Source organism: Sphaeramia orbicularis, chromosome 3 (genome assembly GCF_902148855.1).
Source record: "Sphaeramia orbicularis chromosome 3, fSphaOr1.1, whole genome shotgun sequence".
In the NCBI taxonomy this organism is placed as follows: domain Eukaryota; kingdom Metazoa; phylum Chordata; class Actinopteri; order Kurtiformes; family Apogonidae; genus Sphaeramia; species Sphaeramia orbicularis.
In genome coordinates, this window is record NC_043959.1 from 49,566,668 (window position 1) to 49,580,783 (window position 14,116).

The following is a 14,116-nucleotide window of genomic DNA, read 5'->3' on the forward strand; positions in this document are numbered from 1 at the left end:
TTACTTCCAGCCTAATTACTCGGACCCCCGCCAGTCTGACTGTGAACAGAGGAGGGGTCATCTCAGGGCAAAAACACACATCTCTAGTCTTTGCTGATTGGCTGACCCACCTCCACACTCCTGCTAGTGTCTGGTACCATGATTGGAAACAGAAGCAACCATCACCCTCCTTTAATAAATCTTAATAATTGATTACTTTGTCCTATCAGGAAGTAGATGTTATTACTGAAAATTAGAAGTTCATTTTTATTTTCTGTTCCGTTTTTTGCCTGTTTAAGACATAGTGATATTACCTGTTATACTATGTTTTCTTGGTTACAGGTATATCATTGCATACAGTAGATGTTTCTTCCTGTTTCCATGGCAATAATGAGCTCAGGAAACTGGGTTACTTCATGTGAGTGTTCATAGAGGGAGGGGGATGGAAGGTAGTGACATGAAGAGCTCTTAAGAAAGCAGACAGAGCGCATGTCACAGGTGGAGTGGAAGGGAATGTGTCTCGACATGGGAGGCATGATAGTGGCTCCAAGCGATGACATGGGACTGACTCATGCACTCTGGGAGTCTACTGTGGTGAAAATGCCACGACTGAAGAGGAATGAGATTCTTTCCCTGCAGCAGTGATTTGGACCGGGAAATTTAGGATATGAATACAGTTATATTTGCACAAAGATGGATGGTACAAACCCAATTTTTAGACTGTAAATTGCTTGTTATCGTATTAGTAAAGTTGTCATATCTGGCCTCTTTATGCGTTTTCATACATTCATTTCTGATAATACTGTTTGTACAGCTCCTTGGCAGGAGTTGGTACCTGTATTTTTCTAATCTCATGTGTTGGTTAATGATTTCAAAACAATTAAGTACAGTATTCTAACCTCAATAAGTTGATGTGACATCTTGTTAAAATGGGTAAAATTAATCTTTGAGATCCTTTTTTTTTTATTTACAGACACATTCAAAACATTGGTGAAATCAAGACAGATGTGGGAAAGGCCAGGGCATGGGTTCGACTCTCCATGGAGAAGAAGCTACTATCCCGACACCTAAAGCAGCTGCTCTCTGATCATGAGCTTACCAAGTGAGGAAAACAACACTCTCAACAAACAACACAATGCAAACATCTATGTTACTTAATATGGATGGGAACTTTGGTCCAATTTATCAGTGGATCATCTCTCACAACAATCGGGGGACAAATCTAATCTGGGACTTTAGTTAGTACCAATGATTAGCTCAGATTATCAGGGGATGTGAGGGGTTCACAGACTTAATCTTAAACCCCCGGAACTGGTCACAGACTCATCAGTACAATAGTTTCAAGAATATTTGATATTTAGGAGTTAAAATGTGAATAATTAACATAGTAGTCCACAGACAAGACTGCAATATCTAACAGGACAATTAAGATAAAAGTCAAAATACTCGTCCACCTCCAGTTCTCATTGAGAAATAAACAATCTGCACTGACTACATCTCCTCAACTATTTAGTTTTTTCTCAGTGGAAGTGCAAAGCATTGCAACAGCAAGTTATTGCACAGTGTCATTCTCCTTTTTGTTTATAACTGCTTCTATGTGAGGTCATATGAGATCACATGAAGTGGTGCAATTTACCCTCTGGCACAATAACCTTTAGTGATATCTTTTACTGTCTGCCTTTTTTAGATTAGAGAGAAGAACATGTGTGATCATTGCCCTTGTTTAATTTTAATTGTAATTTTCTCTATTTTTATTTTTTCATTTATTAAAATAATGTGCAAAAACGAAGACCAAATCTATGCGAAAGTCACTAAATACTTACAGTAAGATTAAATGTATTTGTAAGTAATCAAAGTAAATGGCCAATAAATGTGCAATAAAACACATTTGTCTGATGTGACCTGATATCCAGTTTCAAAATCCTTTTTAAAGCTGCTTTAGTCTACATGTGGTTTTATTTTCAGTGTTTGTCACCTGTTATAGATCACAGTTATGTTTTCATACCTCTTATTTTTTTCTTCTGCTTGTGAAAGAATGTCGCTCTCATATGAAATGAACATTACATGTATTCTACACATTTATAATACATGAATTCCTCTGAAATTGCAAAGCATCATACTGAAGTCCACCGCTACATAAATAATTAACAGAGTTGTTCATAATTGATGTCTCAGTGTTGAACTGGGTCAGGGGGCTGCCTGTCTGCCTTCATGACCTTACATTGTTATGTCTCCTTTTTGATGCCAAACAATGTACATTATACACCATGTCATCTGTTTACAGTGCAAATGGGCTTCATTACTTTGTCAACTCTCATGTGTCTAACTCTATCACTGCACTGATGATGAGCATTTTATCAACAGAAAGAATCTGTTATTGTGTTTTTTCTTTCTTGCAGAAAACTTTATAAGCGCTATGCCTTCCTGCGCTGCGATGATGAGAAAGAGCAGTTTCTCTACCACCTCCTCTCCTTTAACGCTGTGGACTACTTCTGTTTCACCAATGTGTTCACCACCATCAGTGAGTGCCCCTTCCAATTCATACCAATATTAATCCTTTTTTATTAAATTATTTTTATTCAGCTTCTCACATTTCTTTACCTGTCTTCCAGTGATCCCATACCATGTGGTGGTAGTCCCCAGTAAGAAACTGGGCGGATCCATGTTCACAGCCAACCCCTGGGTGTGTGTTTCCGGTGAACTGGCTGAGACGGGGGTTCTGCAGGTCCCCCGAAATACTCTGGAGATCACTTTTGAGGTTAGTGGTAATGTTGATTGACAGATTTTTGACTCAAAGTTTGGTGTTGATTTGGGCCTGATTTGTTGACATTGTAACAACAAGGAGTGAATGAGTGAACTTATAGGATGTAAAGCAGACCACAGGTTATTGTATGAAGTGAGCGGCATCAGAATGTTTGTAATAATCTGTCATTAGACAAAACATAGATAATGGAATTGTTTGCCATTGTTTTTTCTTCCAGATTTATAGTTAGAATATAAATGTTGAATACCTTGTTGATGAGTCAAAGCATTAGTCGAAGACTGAGTTGTTTTTCTTTCTCTCTCAGTGCCAGAACCTGGGCAAATTGACCACTGTGCAGATGGGTCATGATAACACGGGGCTCTACGCTAAGTGGCTTGTGGAGTGTGTTATAGTCCGCAATGAGATCACAGGACACACATATAAGTACGGCTGTGTTTTCGTAGAAGTTTTCCCTTAATGGCCATGAGCAGTTCATTATAAAAACACTACACTAATGTGTCTTTTGGTAGGTTTCCATGCGGCCGGTGGTTAGGGAAAGGTGTGGATGATGGCAGTCTGGAGAGGATCCTTGTTGGAGAGCTGATGACCCCCAGCACTGAGAATGATGAGAGGATGTGTCGCACACCTCCCATGCAGCAGTCCCCAGGAATGATGAGGCGCTTTGTCACCATCTCACCAAACAGCAAACCAAGTAAGTTATTCACCTGCACAACTACAAGTTGTCTGAACCATCACCAATTAATCATGGTATGCATAGATGTGTTGCTCTGTTCTGTCTGACATTTGTTTCTTGCTCGTGTCTAAATTTACAACATTGTTAGAAAGGCATGGGTTGCTAAGGTTCTCTGGTATTTTTTGTTTTGCTGAGATGGTAAGCCTCATTCTGCTTTTGGAAAAATTAAATGCATATATAAGAAAAGAAAATGATAAATAGGAAAAAATCTGTGAAGGGATTTTAACTGTCAGTTCAGCTCAATGGTTTACAGCATCTTTTTTTCCCTTTTTTGTTCTCATCCAGAGTTAAACACGGGTCAGATCCAGGAGGGAGTGGGAGAAGCCATCAATGGGATTGTGAAGCACTTCCACAAGCCGGAAAAGGAGGTGAGAGACGGCAGTCTAGACAGGCTCCAACATGTAGCTCTATTATTTATCAGAAGCAAGAAAAAGCTGCTTTCACCTCTGGTGGTCCTTCAGTCACTCTAGGCTGTGTGGTAAAATTTTGATCTAAGAAACTAATTTTCAAGGTGATACTATCTGTCTTTTTTCCCTTCAGATAATGCACATTATCTGTAGTTATGTTATGATATTTTTTTGCAAACACCTTTCCTTTATTTTTTCACTTCTGATACCATTTGATCTGAGTGTTGTGTTGCACCTGTAGAAATACTTTATGTAAATCTTCTCTTTTATTATTATTATTATTATTAGTATTATTATTAGTATTATTATTATGGTTATTCATAGCTGTCAGATGTATCAAAATCACTCCTATCAAAATGAATTGGTCTCAGTTTGAATTAAAGAATGTTGTTTGATAAAAGTGTTATTAAATATCCTTTATAAACCCCTATAATATTTTCTTATCACTGCACATTATAGTTGCAAGTGACTAAGGAGATTAATTTTCATGATTTTTTGAAGTTATAGTTTCACAGTCATATTTTGATAATAACAGGTTTCAACAGTTATCTGTGGCATTAAAGTACAAAGGATTTTCACAGGGAAATCCCCTTCAGTCCACCCCCACCTGTACAACAACAGGACAGAAGTACAGCAGTGCTACAGCAAGATGTTTACCATTAAAGCAAACTGAAATAAAAGATTAGTTAGGTTGAACTTTAATGGATTGGTTTTAACTGAGATGCCTCTCTTCTTTTTAGTCACAATGTGTCTTCTTATTTTGAAGAAAATGCCTTATTTAAGGCATATGAAAATGAACATCACTGAATAAATGTATAAGCTGACGTCCTTTTTTCTCTGTCACAGAGAGGCAGTCTGACCCTTCTCCTCTGTGGAGAATATGGCCTCGTCTGGGCTCTGGAGCAGGTTTTCCAACATGGTTTCAAATCACCCCGTCTCTTTAAAAATGTCTTCATCTGGGACTTCCTAGGTAAAGATTTCATATTCCCCTCTTTAAGTTAATTTTGTTACTACCTGCATGAATATCAAACACTAGTTGACTGTAGTTTTTAAATTTTTTCTTCTTAAGAAGCAGCGCCACTATGACCTGCTTTTGACATAGGACATCGGTATATTTATTCAGCATTAGATTTACTGCTAACATTAGTGTGTTTCATACCAAGATTTTAAGACTAGTATTGAATTTAAAAGGCTTACAGTACTGTATAATGAACATGAATTTATTTGTTTTATTTAATTATGCTTCAACAGAAAAGTCTCAAGTGTACTTTGAGAGTGCAGAGCAGCGGGAGGTGACCCCAGATGAAAACTGGCAGACCAGAGTGCGCCACTTCTGTCGTTTTATGCGCGCCATCAACAATACATCCAGAAACATTGGCAAAGATGGGAAGTTCCAGATGCTTGTCTGTCTGGGTGCAAGGTATGCAAGCAATCCATACTCAATATCCTGATGAGACAGAAATATGATTTAAACCTTTGTCATGGGAAAAAGAATGTTTAGTGTTACCAACATACACTTTTTGCAATTTTTTTTTTTTTGTAAACCAAAAGGTTAGGCCACTGAAAGTTGTAACCTTTCGGCATATTTGGGATTTTAATGCAATGTTTCAGGATAGTGATGGAAACACACGTTCAGATTCTGTCCTCCAGGCAGAGCATCCACACTCCAATGTCATTGATTAAGACACTGAATCCCCAACAGCGCTATGTCTGACCCTGCATCCTGACCTGCAGGGAGGCCAGTGAACATGATCTCCCCTTTGAGGATTCTGGAAGAATCAGATATTTTAATGGTTTCCTTAAGTCGAAGCATATGCGCCTGACAATTGAGTGAATATTGACATTCAGCTAGTATTTGAATACAACTGTATTTTTATACTTCCACCATGTAAAGCATAGTCTTACTGATACAATCAATTTCTCTAAGTTTTTGGAAGTTGTTATCGCTTTCATTTTTCATTAATATTAAAATAAAACACATATATATTTTTTGGTGCTGTACATTATTAAAATTTGAAGAATATTTTGAAAAGTTATCTTGGCTTTAAATCAGAATCAGTTTTGTAGCCAAGTGTACAGGCACACAGAGAATACAGAGAAGAGAGAAAATATAGCAAAAGGAAGCCAATAATAAAAAATAATAATGAACAAAAATTAAATGTAAGATCTATTTATATAATAGAATATCTCAGTTTGAAGATAGAAAAAATTTAATTAAACTGTAGGAAGTGATGTATATAAAATTTGTGAAAGTGACAAGACATGTAACATACATGTACAACTAGGCTAAATAATATATCATTGAAACTAGAATGCAATAAACAGTGTCAACTCTGAGTTGCTAACAGTTGAGTTGAGTAGTTGTTTTTGTGTCTGCTGGTGGTTTGTTTAAATGGACTTTCTGCTGTGACTTAATGATGGATATTTACTGATGTGATATTGATATATACAGACACTACACTATAATGGTTTATGTTAAATTAGCAATGTCTGCTTCTTTTAGGGACCATTTGTTGCATCACTGGATTGCGCTGCTCGCAGACTGTCCAATCACAACTCAAATGTACGAGGACATTGCACTGATTAAGGACCGGTCATTGGTAAACTCTCTGATCAGAGTTCTACAGACTTTGCAAGAGTTCAACATCACCCTGGAGGCTTCACTTGTCAAAGGTGTTGGTATTTAAACCAAAACCAACTTTCCACCAGTTGTACCTGACCATGAAGATCACTGGGGACCACTATAAAGATAAAATGAACCTTTTTTATGCAGGAACAGACTTGAACAAAGGACATTTTCTGGCTTATATTAAAGCTACTGTTACATTTGCCATATATTAAGTGCAATGAGCCTTTCAAGATATGTTGATATTTTTATCCTGAATGATGTTGCCATTAGATGTTATAATATGTTTTCTATTATGAACCATGATTTTCACATTACTGATGATGACCTACTTGTGCTATAATGTTTTATTGAAAGCTAAATATTTTCATTGTTATTGTGAACTGCTGACAATGGCTATATTTAAGGGAAAGCGTGGATCAAAACTGTTAATATATTTTCAGAGAAAAACAGTATTATTTTGTTAAATCAGTCAAGTTGCTTGCTCTGTTGTCAACTCAGATTCCAATGTCATATTGCAGAGCTTAAAGCAAATGATGTAGAAGTATGCTTTATAAGTATGTGTATGACAGGGGGGTTTGTAGTGTAAAAGAGGATTCATCTACGAACATAGGAATAAAAAAGCTGTTACATTAGGGCCTTTCCCTGAGAACTGTACCTGTATGCAAATCTTACACATGGAATACCTTCAGCAGTGATAAGGATCTTTGATGCATGATTATGAGACTTTGTGGTTTAAGCCTGTATCCAGTGATGAACAGTACATTCAGTTGGATAAAGGGAAGTTCCCCAAGTCACAGATTTGTGTTCCAGACACAAGTCCTCTCAAAGACGCCTGACCCAGCTTTTTGTGCAAAGTGGATCACATCGACAGCCTTCATGTAAATACCTCCAACCAGCCATTTCCCTTATCCCACCCTGAGCCCTTACACTACATCCCTGAAAAATACTGTCTTTGCAGACTCATTGTGAAAAACTAGGATGATTTCCTGCTTTTCTTGTGAGAAGCAAAGACTGCTCTTTCCCCTTCCTGATTTTGTCATCATCGTTTCTTGCTATGCAATATCAACAAAACAAAATTTAACCCATGACAAACTGTATACCGGGGCTCTTGAGGTATTATGGGCCCTCCTCTGTTACATTGAACTTTAATGTGCAGAACAAGAGATTCGGTATGTGAAGGACTTCTTTTCTGTGCCAATGTTTGGAATGACTGTGTTGTACTCATCTGTGTACGATCCACACATGAGCATCTTGGAAGATATCTATTTTTGTTTTCCAATACTGTTGTACATTTATTGACATAGCTGTGTAATGTAGTGTTTACTAAGTGTACAGTGTAAAAATATAATAAGAATAAAGCATCTGTAATGTATAAAAGTGGAATTATTTGTACTGGAGTGAATCACTTATCAGTGAAGTAATGATAATTACATTTATTGATGAACTCTACTAAAGTTAAATTTGAGAAGCTTTAACATCACTGCCAATATATTGCATCGTAATATGTGGGTGTTTTTTTAGTATTTACTTATAAAGACAACACATATAGCAATACTTAAACCGTTTTAATTTATCAAGGTTTTGGGTTTTTTACGCTTAAGTAAACATTTACGAACAATAAAGCTGTGATTAAGTACTTTTTTATTATGAAGGCTTCCTTATTTTTCGAACCCAATGATTTTAATGCTGGGGTCGACGTGCTTTCTCAGCTGAGAAAATGTAAACAAACGCGTTCGCGCCATGTCAAAAGCTGTTTTTCTTTGAAGCTTTTAGCCAAGTGAATTGTGGGACTTCGTGTTCAAAACAGGGCCTCTTACACCACAACGTTACTGTGAGTTGCTGCTCTTTCACTCCGTTTCCCATCATTCAACTCTTCGGAGGCATACGCAAAGTTAACAGTGATTGGTTGAGTCACTGTTCAAACTCAACGGTTACACTCCTTATATGGTCATGTTACTATCAAGGCCCTTTCATTCCGGCTTTTTATGCTAATGTTATTATAATGCCCAGCTGTATGCAGTAGTAGTAAGAGCATGCGCAGTGTGTGTAAAGAATACGGCGAAGATTCAAAGTTTTTGTTCAGTAAGTACTCTCTTATTTTGTTGCGCAAAATTTACATTAGTAAATAGTTACTTAATGTGTTTTAACATAATGTGATCAACCGTACTGCGATTTACTCGTAACCTGACGTTTGCATTTCGGTTGTTGTGGGCAGATGTACAAAGACAAGCCGACTCGACAATGGGATAACGTGGAAGTGAACGAGAGCGTGGCGTGGTGGCGTTAGCAGAAGGGGCTAGCTAGCATGCTAAAAGCTAACAACAATGAGCCATATTTGGCGCTCTTAAGGGCAAAAGTTTGAATTTAAAGGGAAGGGTGCGTTCATCGCAACTTTCCCGATTTTAATAAATATTGACAACGTGACTGAATGTCGGCAAGGGGATAAATGTGTGATAAGGAACTAACCAGCCCATGTTACATAAAATTCAACGAATAGCCCGGTAGCTTTTTGTTTCTTCAGTTCAGAAAGAGCTGCTGCCCGCTTTTTGTTTCGACTTTCTAGCGTAAGCCGCGACGCCGCCAAAAACTGTCTAACGTGAACTATTTTTTATGTCGTTATGAGACGAAATGTCCTCGCTTTTCAACGTGTTGTCAAGTGTTAAAGAAACTACGATAATTTGTTGATATAACGCTATGTGTGGACGCTGTGGGCTGCGCGTAGCGTTACTGAAAGTAAACCGTACAGTGCGATGCAAACTTTAAGTTTACATCATGTGTGTCACAACTGGTCGGAAACACTGACTTCTAAAACGATAACTACACAATTAATTGTACCAAGTTATATCGTAGGATTGTGTGTTTTTAAGGAGTCAATCGGTCTTCCCGCGACTTAACGTTTAAGTTTTTTGACAGTGCGTCTTGAATGAAATGAGATAATTGTTCGATTGTTTGTGCACTTTACATAGAAAGCATTCTCGCTTGAATGTCTAGTTCCACACAATTCTTATACATGTTTAAATTATAGGTCAAGCAGGCTTTGCTTGTGTGTGTGCGTGTTGGGACCGCCCCCTTTCAGTAGTAGAAAGGCTAACTGTCTGCAGACAACCACGGTGCTCATTACGGACCCGCAAACAATTATCGGCTCTGCATCTTTTCAGGTTTGTGCCATTACACCAACACCAGACTATGTTTGGCTTCCACAAGTCAAAGATATACCGGAGTAACGATGGATGTTGCATCTGCAAAACCAAGTCCTCCAGTTCACGCTTCACAGACAGCAGTCGATACGAAGAAACGTTCAGGCTCTGCTTCGGGTAAATCACAGATCCTCTTATAGTGTGGTTTTTGTGTTGAATGTGTGTTTGAGAGACTGAGCACCTGCAGGTATGTGAAATAGCTGCACTTTTTTGATATGTGTGTCCATTAATTTGTAAAGGCTGTCAGAGGACCGTGTTGGAGACATTTGCAATGCCTGTGTTTTATTGGTGAAGAGGTGGAAGAAACTACCTCATGGATCCAAGAAGAACTGGAACCATGTAAGTTATTTTTGCTCTGTCATAAATTCTGATAAACATGCCATGTTATAGCTTCAGATTGACTTTTTTTTTTTTTTTTTGGTAATTTCACATAGGTGGTAGATGCCAGAGCCGGGCCAGGTTTCAAAATGACAAAACCCAAGAAGATCAAGAACAGTGATGGAAAGAAGAAGAGCAAGCTAAAGAAGCTTCACAAGTTCAAGAGACAAAGTATGTGTCAAAATAAGCTCTGAATCAGTAACACATGCAAATTAAATACCAGTATCGTGGATCAGATAAAACAAGGACAGAAATGTCATCTTCATCTCTGGGAAATTCTGATTACTTATTAAACTTGTATGTTTAATTATTTTGAGCAGACTCGGATGCCCACAGCACAACCTCTAGTGTGTCTCCGGCTCAGTCCCCCAGTTACAGCAACCAGTCAGATGATGGTTCAGACATCGAGTCCAAACAAAGACGCTCCTCTCCCTCCATCTTCTCATTTTTGGACCGCTCCTACTGGAAAAGGTAAGTTGCTACATATATAGATGAAGCAGTCTGCTCTAGGCTTTCTTATTTGATTAATAACTCAAACTTTATTTTCCAATTTAGGCAAAAAGTCTGCTGTGGGATTGTCTACAAGGGTCGCTTTGGAGAGGTGATCATTGATCCTCGACTTTTCAAGCCTTGTTGCAGTTCCAAAAAACAGAAGACACTGGTATCCACGCAGGTGTCCACGCGCCTTCCAGAAACACTTCCTCCACAGCTCCCACAAGACATAAAAGAAACCTGGTGATTGCTTTTGTTGTATCCCCCTGTAGGGTTATCCACGGCATCCACCTGGATTTGTCTCCAGTGGCAGACCTACCTTTCTTTTTCATTTTTTTAAGTTTTTTTTTTTTACTTCCCTTACTAGATGGTTTACTTAATTTTTTTTTCTTTTCTATATAATGTTCCTTTTTTATCAGGATATTTTTTACGGAGTTAATTTTCCTTTTTTAAAGAAAGCAAAAGGCAAAAAAAAACTTCTTACGGGCATTAGTGTTATTTATAGGATGAGGAGGAAAAATACTGTTGAGACTGTTTCTTTTTTACATTTTTCTAGTAAGTGATTTGCGTTTTGTAAATATTTTGTCAGTTTTTTTTAATGCATATCAAGACTGTTCTATTTTTTTGTTAATTTGTCATAATATAAGTGTGCTGATGAGAGACACCAGCTTTTTCTAATACCAGCTCTTTTGTGTGTTGGAGTGACTCTTCAACATGTTGCTGCAATGTGTTTTGTCCTGATTGTTTGCTCCATATGTCTAAATGCGTGAATCTGTAGGAATTTTAGTACACAAAGGGCTAATGCTGACACCAGGGATCTTTAGTACAGTAGTTTATGAATTCATTGAGCTTTTAATGTGTGTATGAATAACAGTGCATAATTGCTAACATTTTTGCAGTTTAAGCATGTCACCAGTTTGAAACACTCCAATGAAATTGTGCACACCAGCTTGGGTAGATGTATCAAAACCATGCATGCAGTACATTCCCCTGCCTTTTGGAATAACAGAAGTGATTATTTATTTCTTTTGTACAGCTTCCAATGAAATGACAGTGCATGTTGTAAAGCAAATGTTTTTAAAATGGATCTTGTAAATACTATGTTTTGGTACATCAAAACCTTGTGAATTACAGGAATGGAAAACCACTACTTCTGTAAAACTGTTTCTGAAAGGTGTTGAAAACATGAACTTTTTATACTAAGCCAGTTTATATCTGTTCTCCAAGTTTTTATCTCATGGTCACATCTCATTTCCTCAAGCTGTTTTTGTTTCTGCAGACAGGCAAGGCTGTAAACCTATACTCTTTAATAAGTACAAAACACTGTGCGAAGTGCAGGGAAAGTAGTTGCTTCATGTTAGCATCAGTGTCTTAGTGACCAGTCGTTTTCCTAGTCTGTAATAGTCAGAAACTGATGATACAGAAAAGACATTACACATGGAAATGTTGCTAGTGAAAATGTTTGATTGTCATTGATGTGATTAATCTTAAGAAGCAATTGTCCGTTCAAACTATGCAGACATGTTGAATGTGGGAAGTGCTCTGGGCTGTCTTTCACTCTTGCTTTAACAGCATGAAGTGTTAGTTTCTAATGAACCAAATTGGCTTGGAAAAAGCTTCAATTATTTCAGCAATAATTTTACATTTTCTTAGTCACAATTCACAATTTAAGATATCATGTATTTCATATTTAAAAAAAAAAAAAAAAAACAATGCTCAAATTGCACAGTTTTAGCCATGGTGCATAACATCTCAAATTAATACTGGGGTGACAATGTTTGCTTTGTTACGGGTGAATATTGTGACCGATCTCAAACTCATGAATTGCCAGACGAGGCTCTGAAGTTGCTGAATATATAAACTTTTCTGCGGCAGGGTAGAGTGCTTAAACACGTTTTATGATTGAGAGGAATATTGTTTCCTTTCAAGCTGGAAAATAAGCTTGTATTTGTCCTTAGGGAGTTGCCATATTGTTTTTGCGAGGTACATTTTGGGATATGAGATGTGCCTTAATGAATTACCTGACTTTTCAGTATGATAACCCATGTAATTTATATTTATTTATTTCAAAGCTTTTTTTTTTTTTTTTTTTTTTAAACTGAAATTTTGAGAACTGGTGTGGAGCCTTTCAGAAAGTCTGTTTTAATTTCGTGCACTTCCTTTGAACATGCAATGTAGATGTTTTTGAATGCTCTTTTTTTGTATACTGTACCACAAAGTAGATCTGTACTGTAATAAAATGGCAAAAATAAAAACCTGAGCTACTGTTTGGTTTTTTTTTGTACCGCTAGATGGTGCACAAGAGCTAGGTAACGGGACGCTTTGAATGGGCGAGTATAAACCAATGAGGACGCAGTCGACTGATAAAACAGTTTAGTTTTCCCACAAATAATATCTGACTCAGTAGATTGCACATTATTTGCAATTTATTATCAAAAAGTGGGGTAATAAATTAGGTATTATTAGAAAAGCTATTAGAGTGAATATAAATTTGAATGTGAGTTGTAAGTTACTAATTTATTTATCTGACATGTTAATATTTTTAATACTCATGCAGAAGTCTATCATTGTGCACTGGCTGTGTCACTAATAATATACACTGTTGTCCATAAAGTTGGAGTAAAATATTTTACAGTTTCTCATGAAATGACAGCCCCAATGTGATTTATTTTTGATGAAGTATAAGTGGGACATGGTATGTAATCACTGTACTTGGTCAAAGGTGATTATTGATGTGTGTAAATAGAAATATAAAGACGAATGTATCTGAAAACAAAATTATTCCACCTTTATAGGCAACAGCGTACATTAGTTTTTTTTTTGTTTTTGTTTTTTTTTTTTAAGTTTTATATATTTTAAAAAGGCTACCAATGGCTGTAAATGCAAAAACTAACAGTATTTAAATCGATCCGCATTGGACACAAGTTTTAGAATTTAGAAACTCCCTAGTGTCAACTGTTATCGGAAAAAAATGGGGTTACTACAGACAAAAGTTTAATGACTCATGCTTTCTTTTTTATTTTATTGAGCCGATTTAAGTGAATTTCCCCCTGTGGATCAATAAAGTAAATCTGTATTTGTATAAAATAATATATTACACAGAAACGAAGCAGTAAAACCAGTGCACTTCCAGATGATTTTGCACTTCCCTGATATAAGATATTTAATGAAAAACTGTATCTACTTCAAAATACTGTAGCCTACATGACAATACATTACATTTTCAGGTTCTTACAATTTTTGTGTACAAAACATCAACGTATGAAAACATCAACTAACCAACACTTGTGTCATTTGTTTTACAATGGATAACAGAACTCTGAGTTAGATAATTTCTTAAGCAAATAGATAGATAGATAGATAGATAGATAGATAGATAGATAGATAGATAGATAGATAGATAGATAGATAGATAGATAGATAGATAGATAGATACTTTTCTTTCTTTCTTTCTTCCTTCCTTCCTTCCTTCCTTCCTTCCTTCCTTCAGGAGTCGATATCATGTGTTGCTTAGCAACCAAGATGTTTAGCTAACCG

At 36.8% G+C, this 14,116-nt stretch overlaps 2 protein-coding genes across 2 annotated transcripts in view; both read left to right on the forward strand.

The window, feature by feature from the left end:
- dennd5a (DENN/MADD domain containing 5A) overlaps window positions 1–7,895 on the forward strand; it is a 31,973-nt gene extending 24,078 nt beyond the window's left edge. Inside the window, 9 exon segments of the mRNA XM_030160924.1 lie at window positions 953–1,081; window positions 2,379–2,500; window positions 2,592–2,737; window positions 3,048–3,166; window positions 3,253–3,434; window positions 3,762–3,844; window positions 4,730–4,853; window positions 5,135–5,303; window positions 6,387–7,895. Of these exon segments, the coding sequence (XP_030016784.1) occupies window positions 953–1,081; window positions 2,379–2,500; window positions 2,592–2,737; window positions 3,048–3,166; window positions 3,253–3,434; window positions 3,762–3,844; window positions 4,730–4,853; window positions 5,135–5,303; window positions 6,387–6,570 (1,258 nt within the window). The 3' untranslated portion in view covers window positions 6,571–7,895.
- A 575-nt stretch (window positions 7,896–8,470) lies between these two features.
- Window positions 8,471–12,829, forward strand: sinhcafl (SIN3-HDAC complex associated factor, like). The gene is made up of 6 exons (XM_030130961.1): window positions 8,471–8,594; window positions 9,671–9,826; window positions 9,949–10,048; window positions 10,144–10,258; window positions 10,408–10,558; window positions 10,643–12,829. Exons 2-6 carry the CDS (start codon window positions 9,699–9,701, stop codon window positions 10,824–10,826), a joined length of 678 nt encoding a protein of 225 aa, XP_029986821.1. The 5' UTR covers window positions 8,471–8,594; window positions 9,671–9,698; the 3' UTR covers window positions 10,827–12,829.
- The last annotated feature ends 1,287 nt before the right edge of the window (window positions 12,830–14,116 follow it).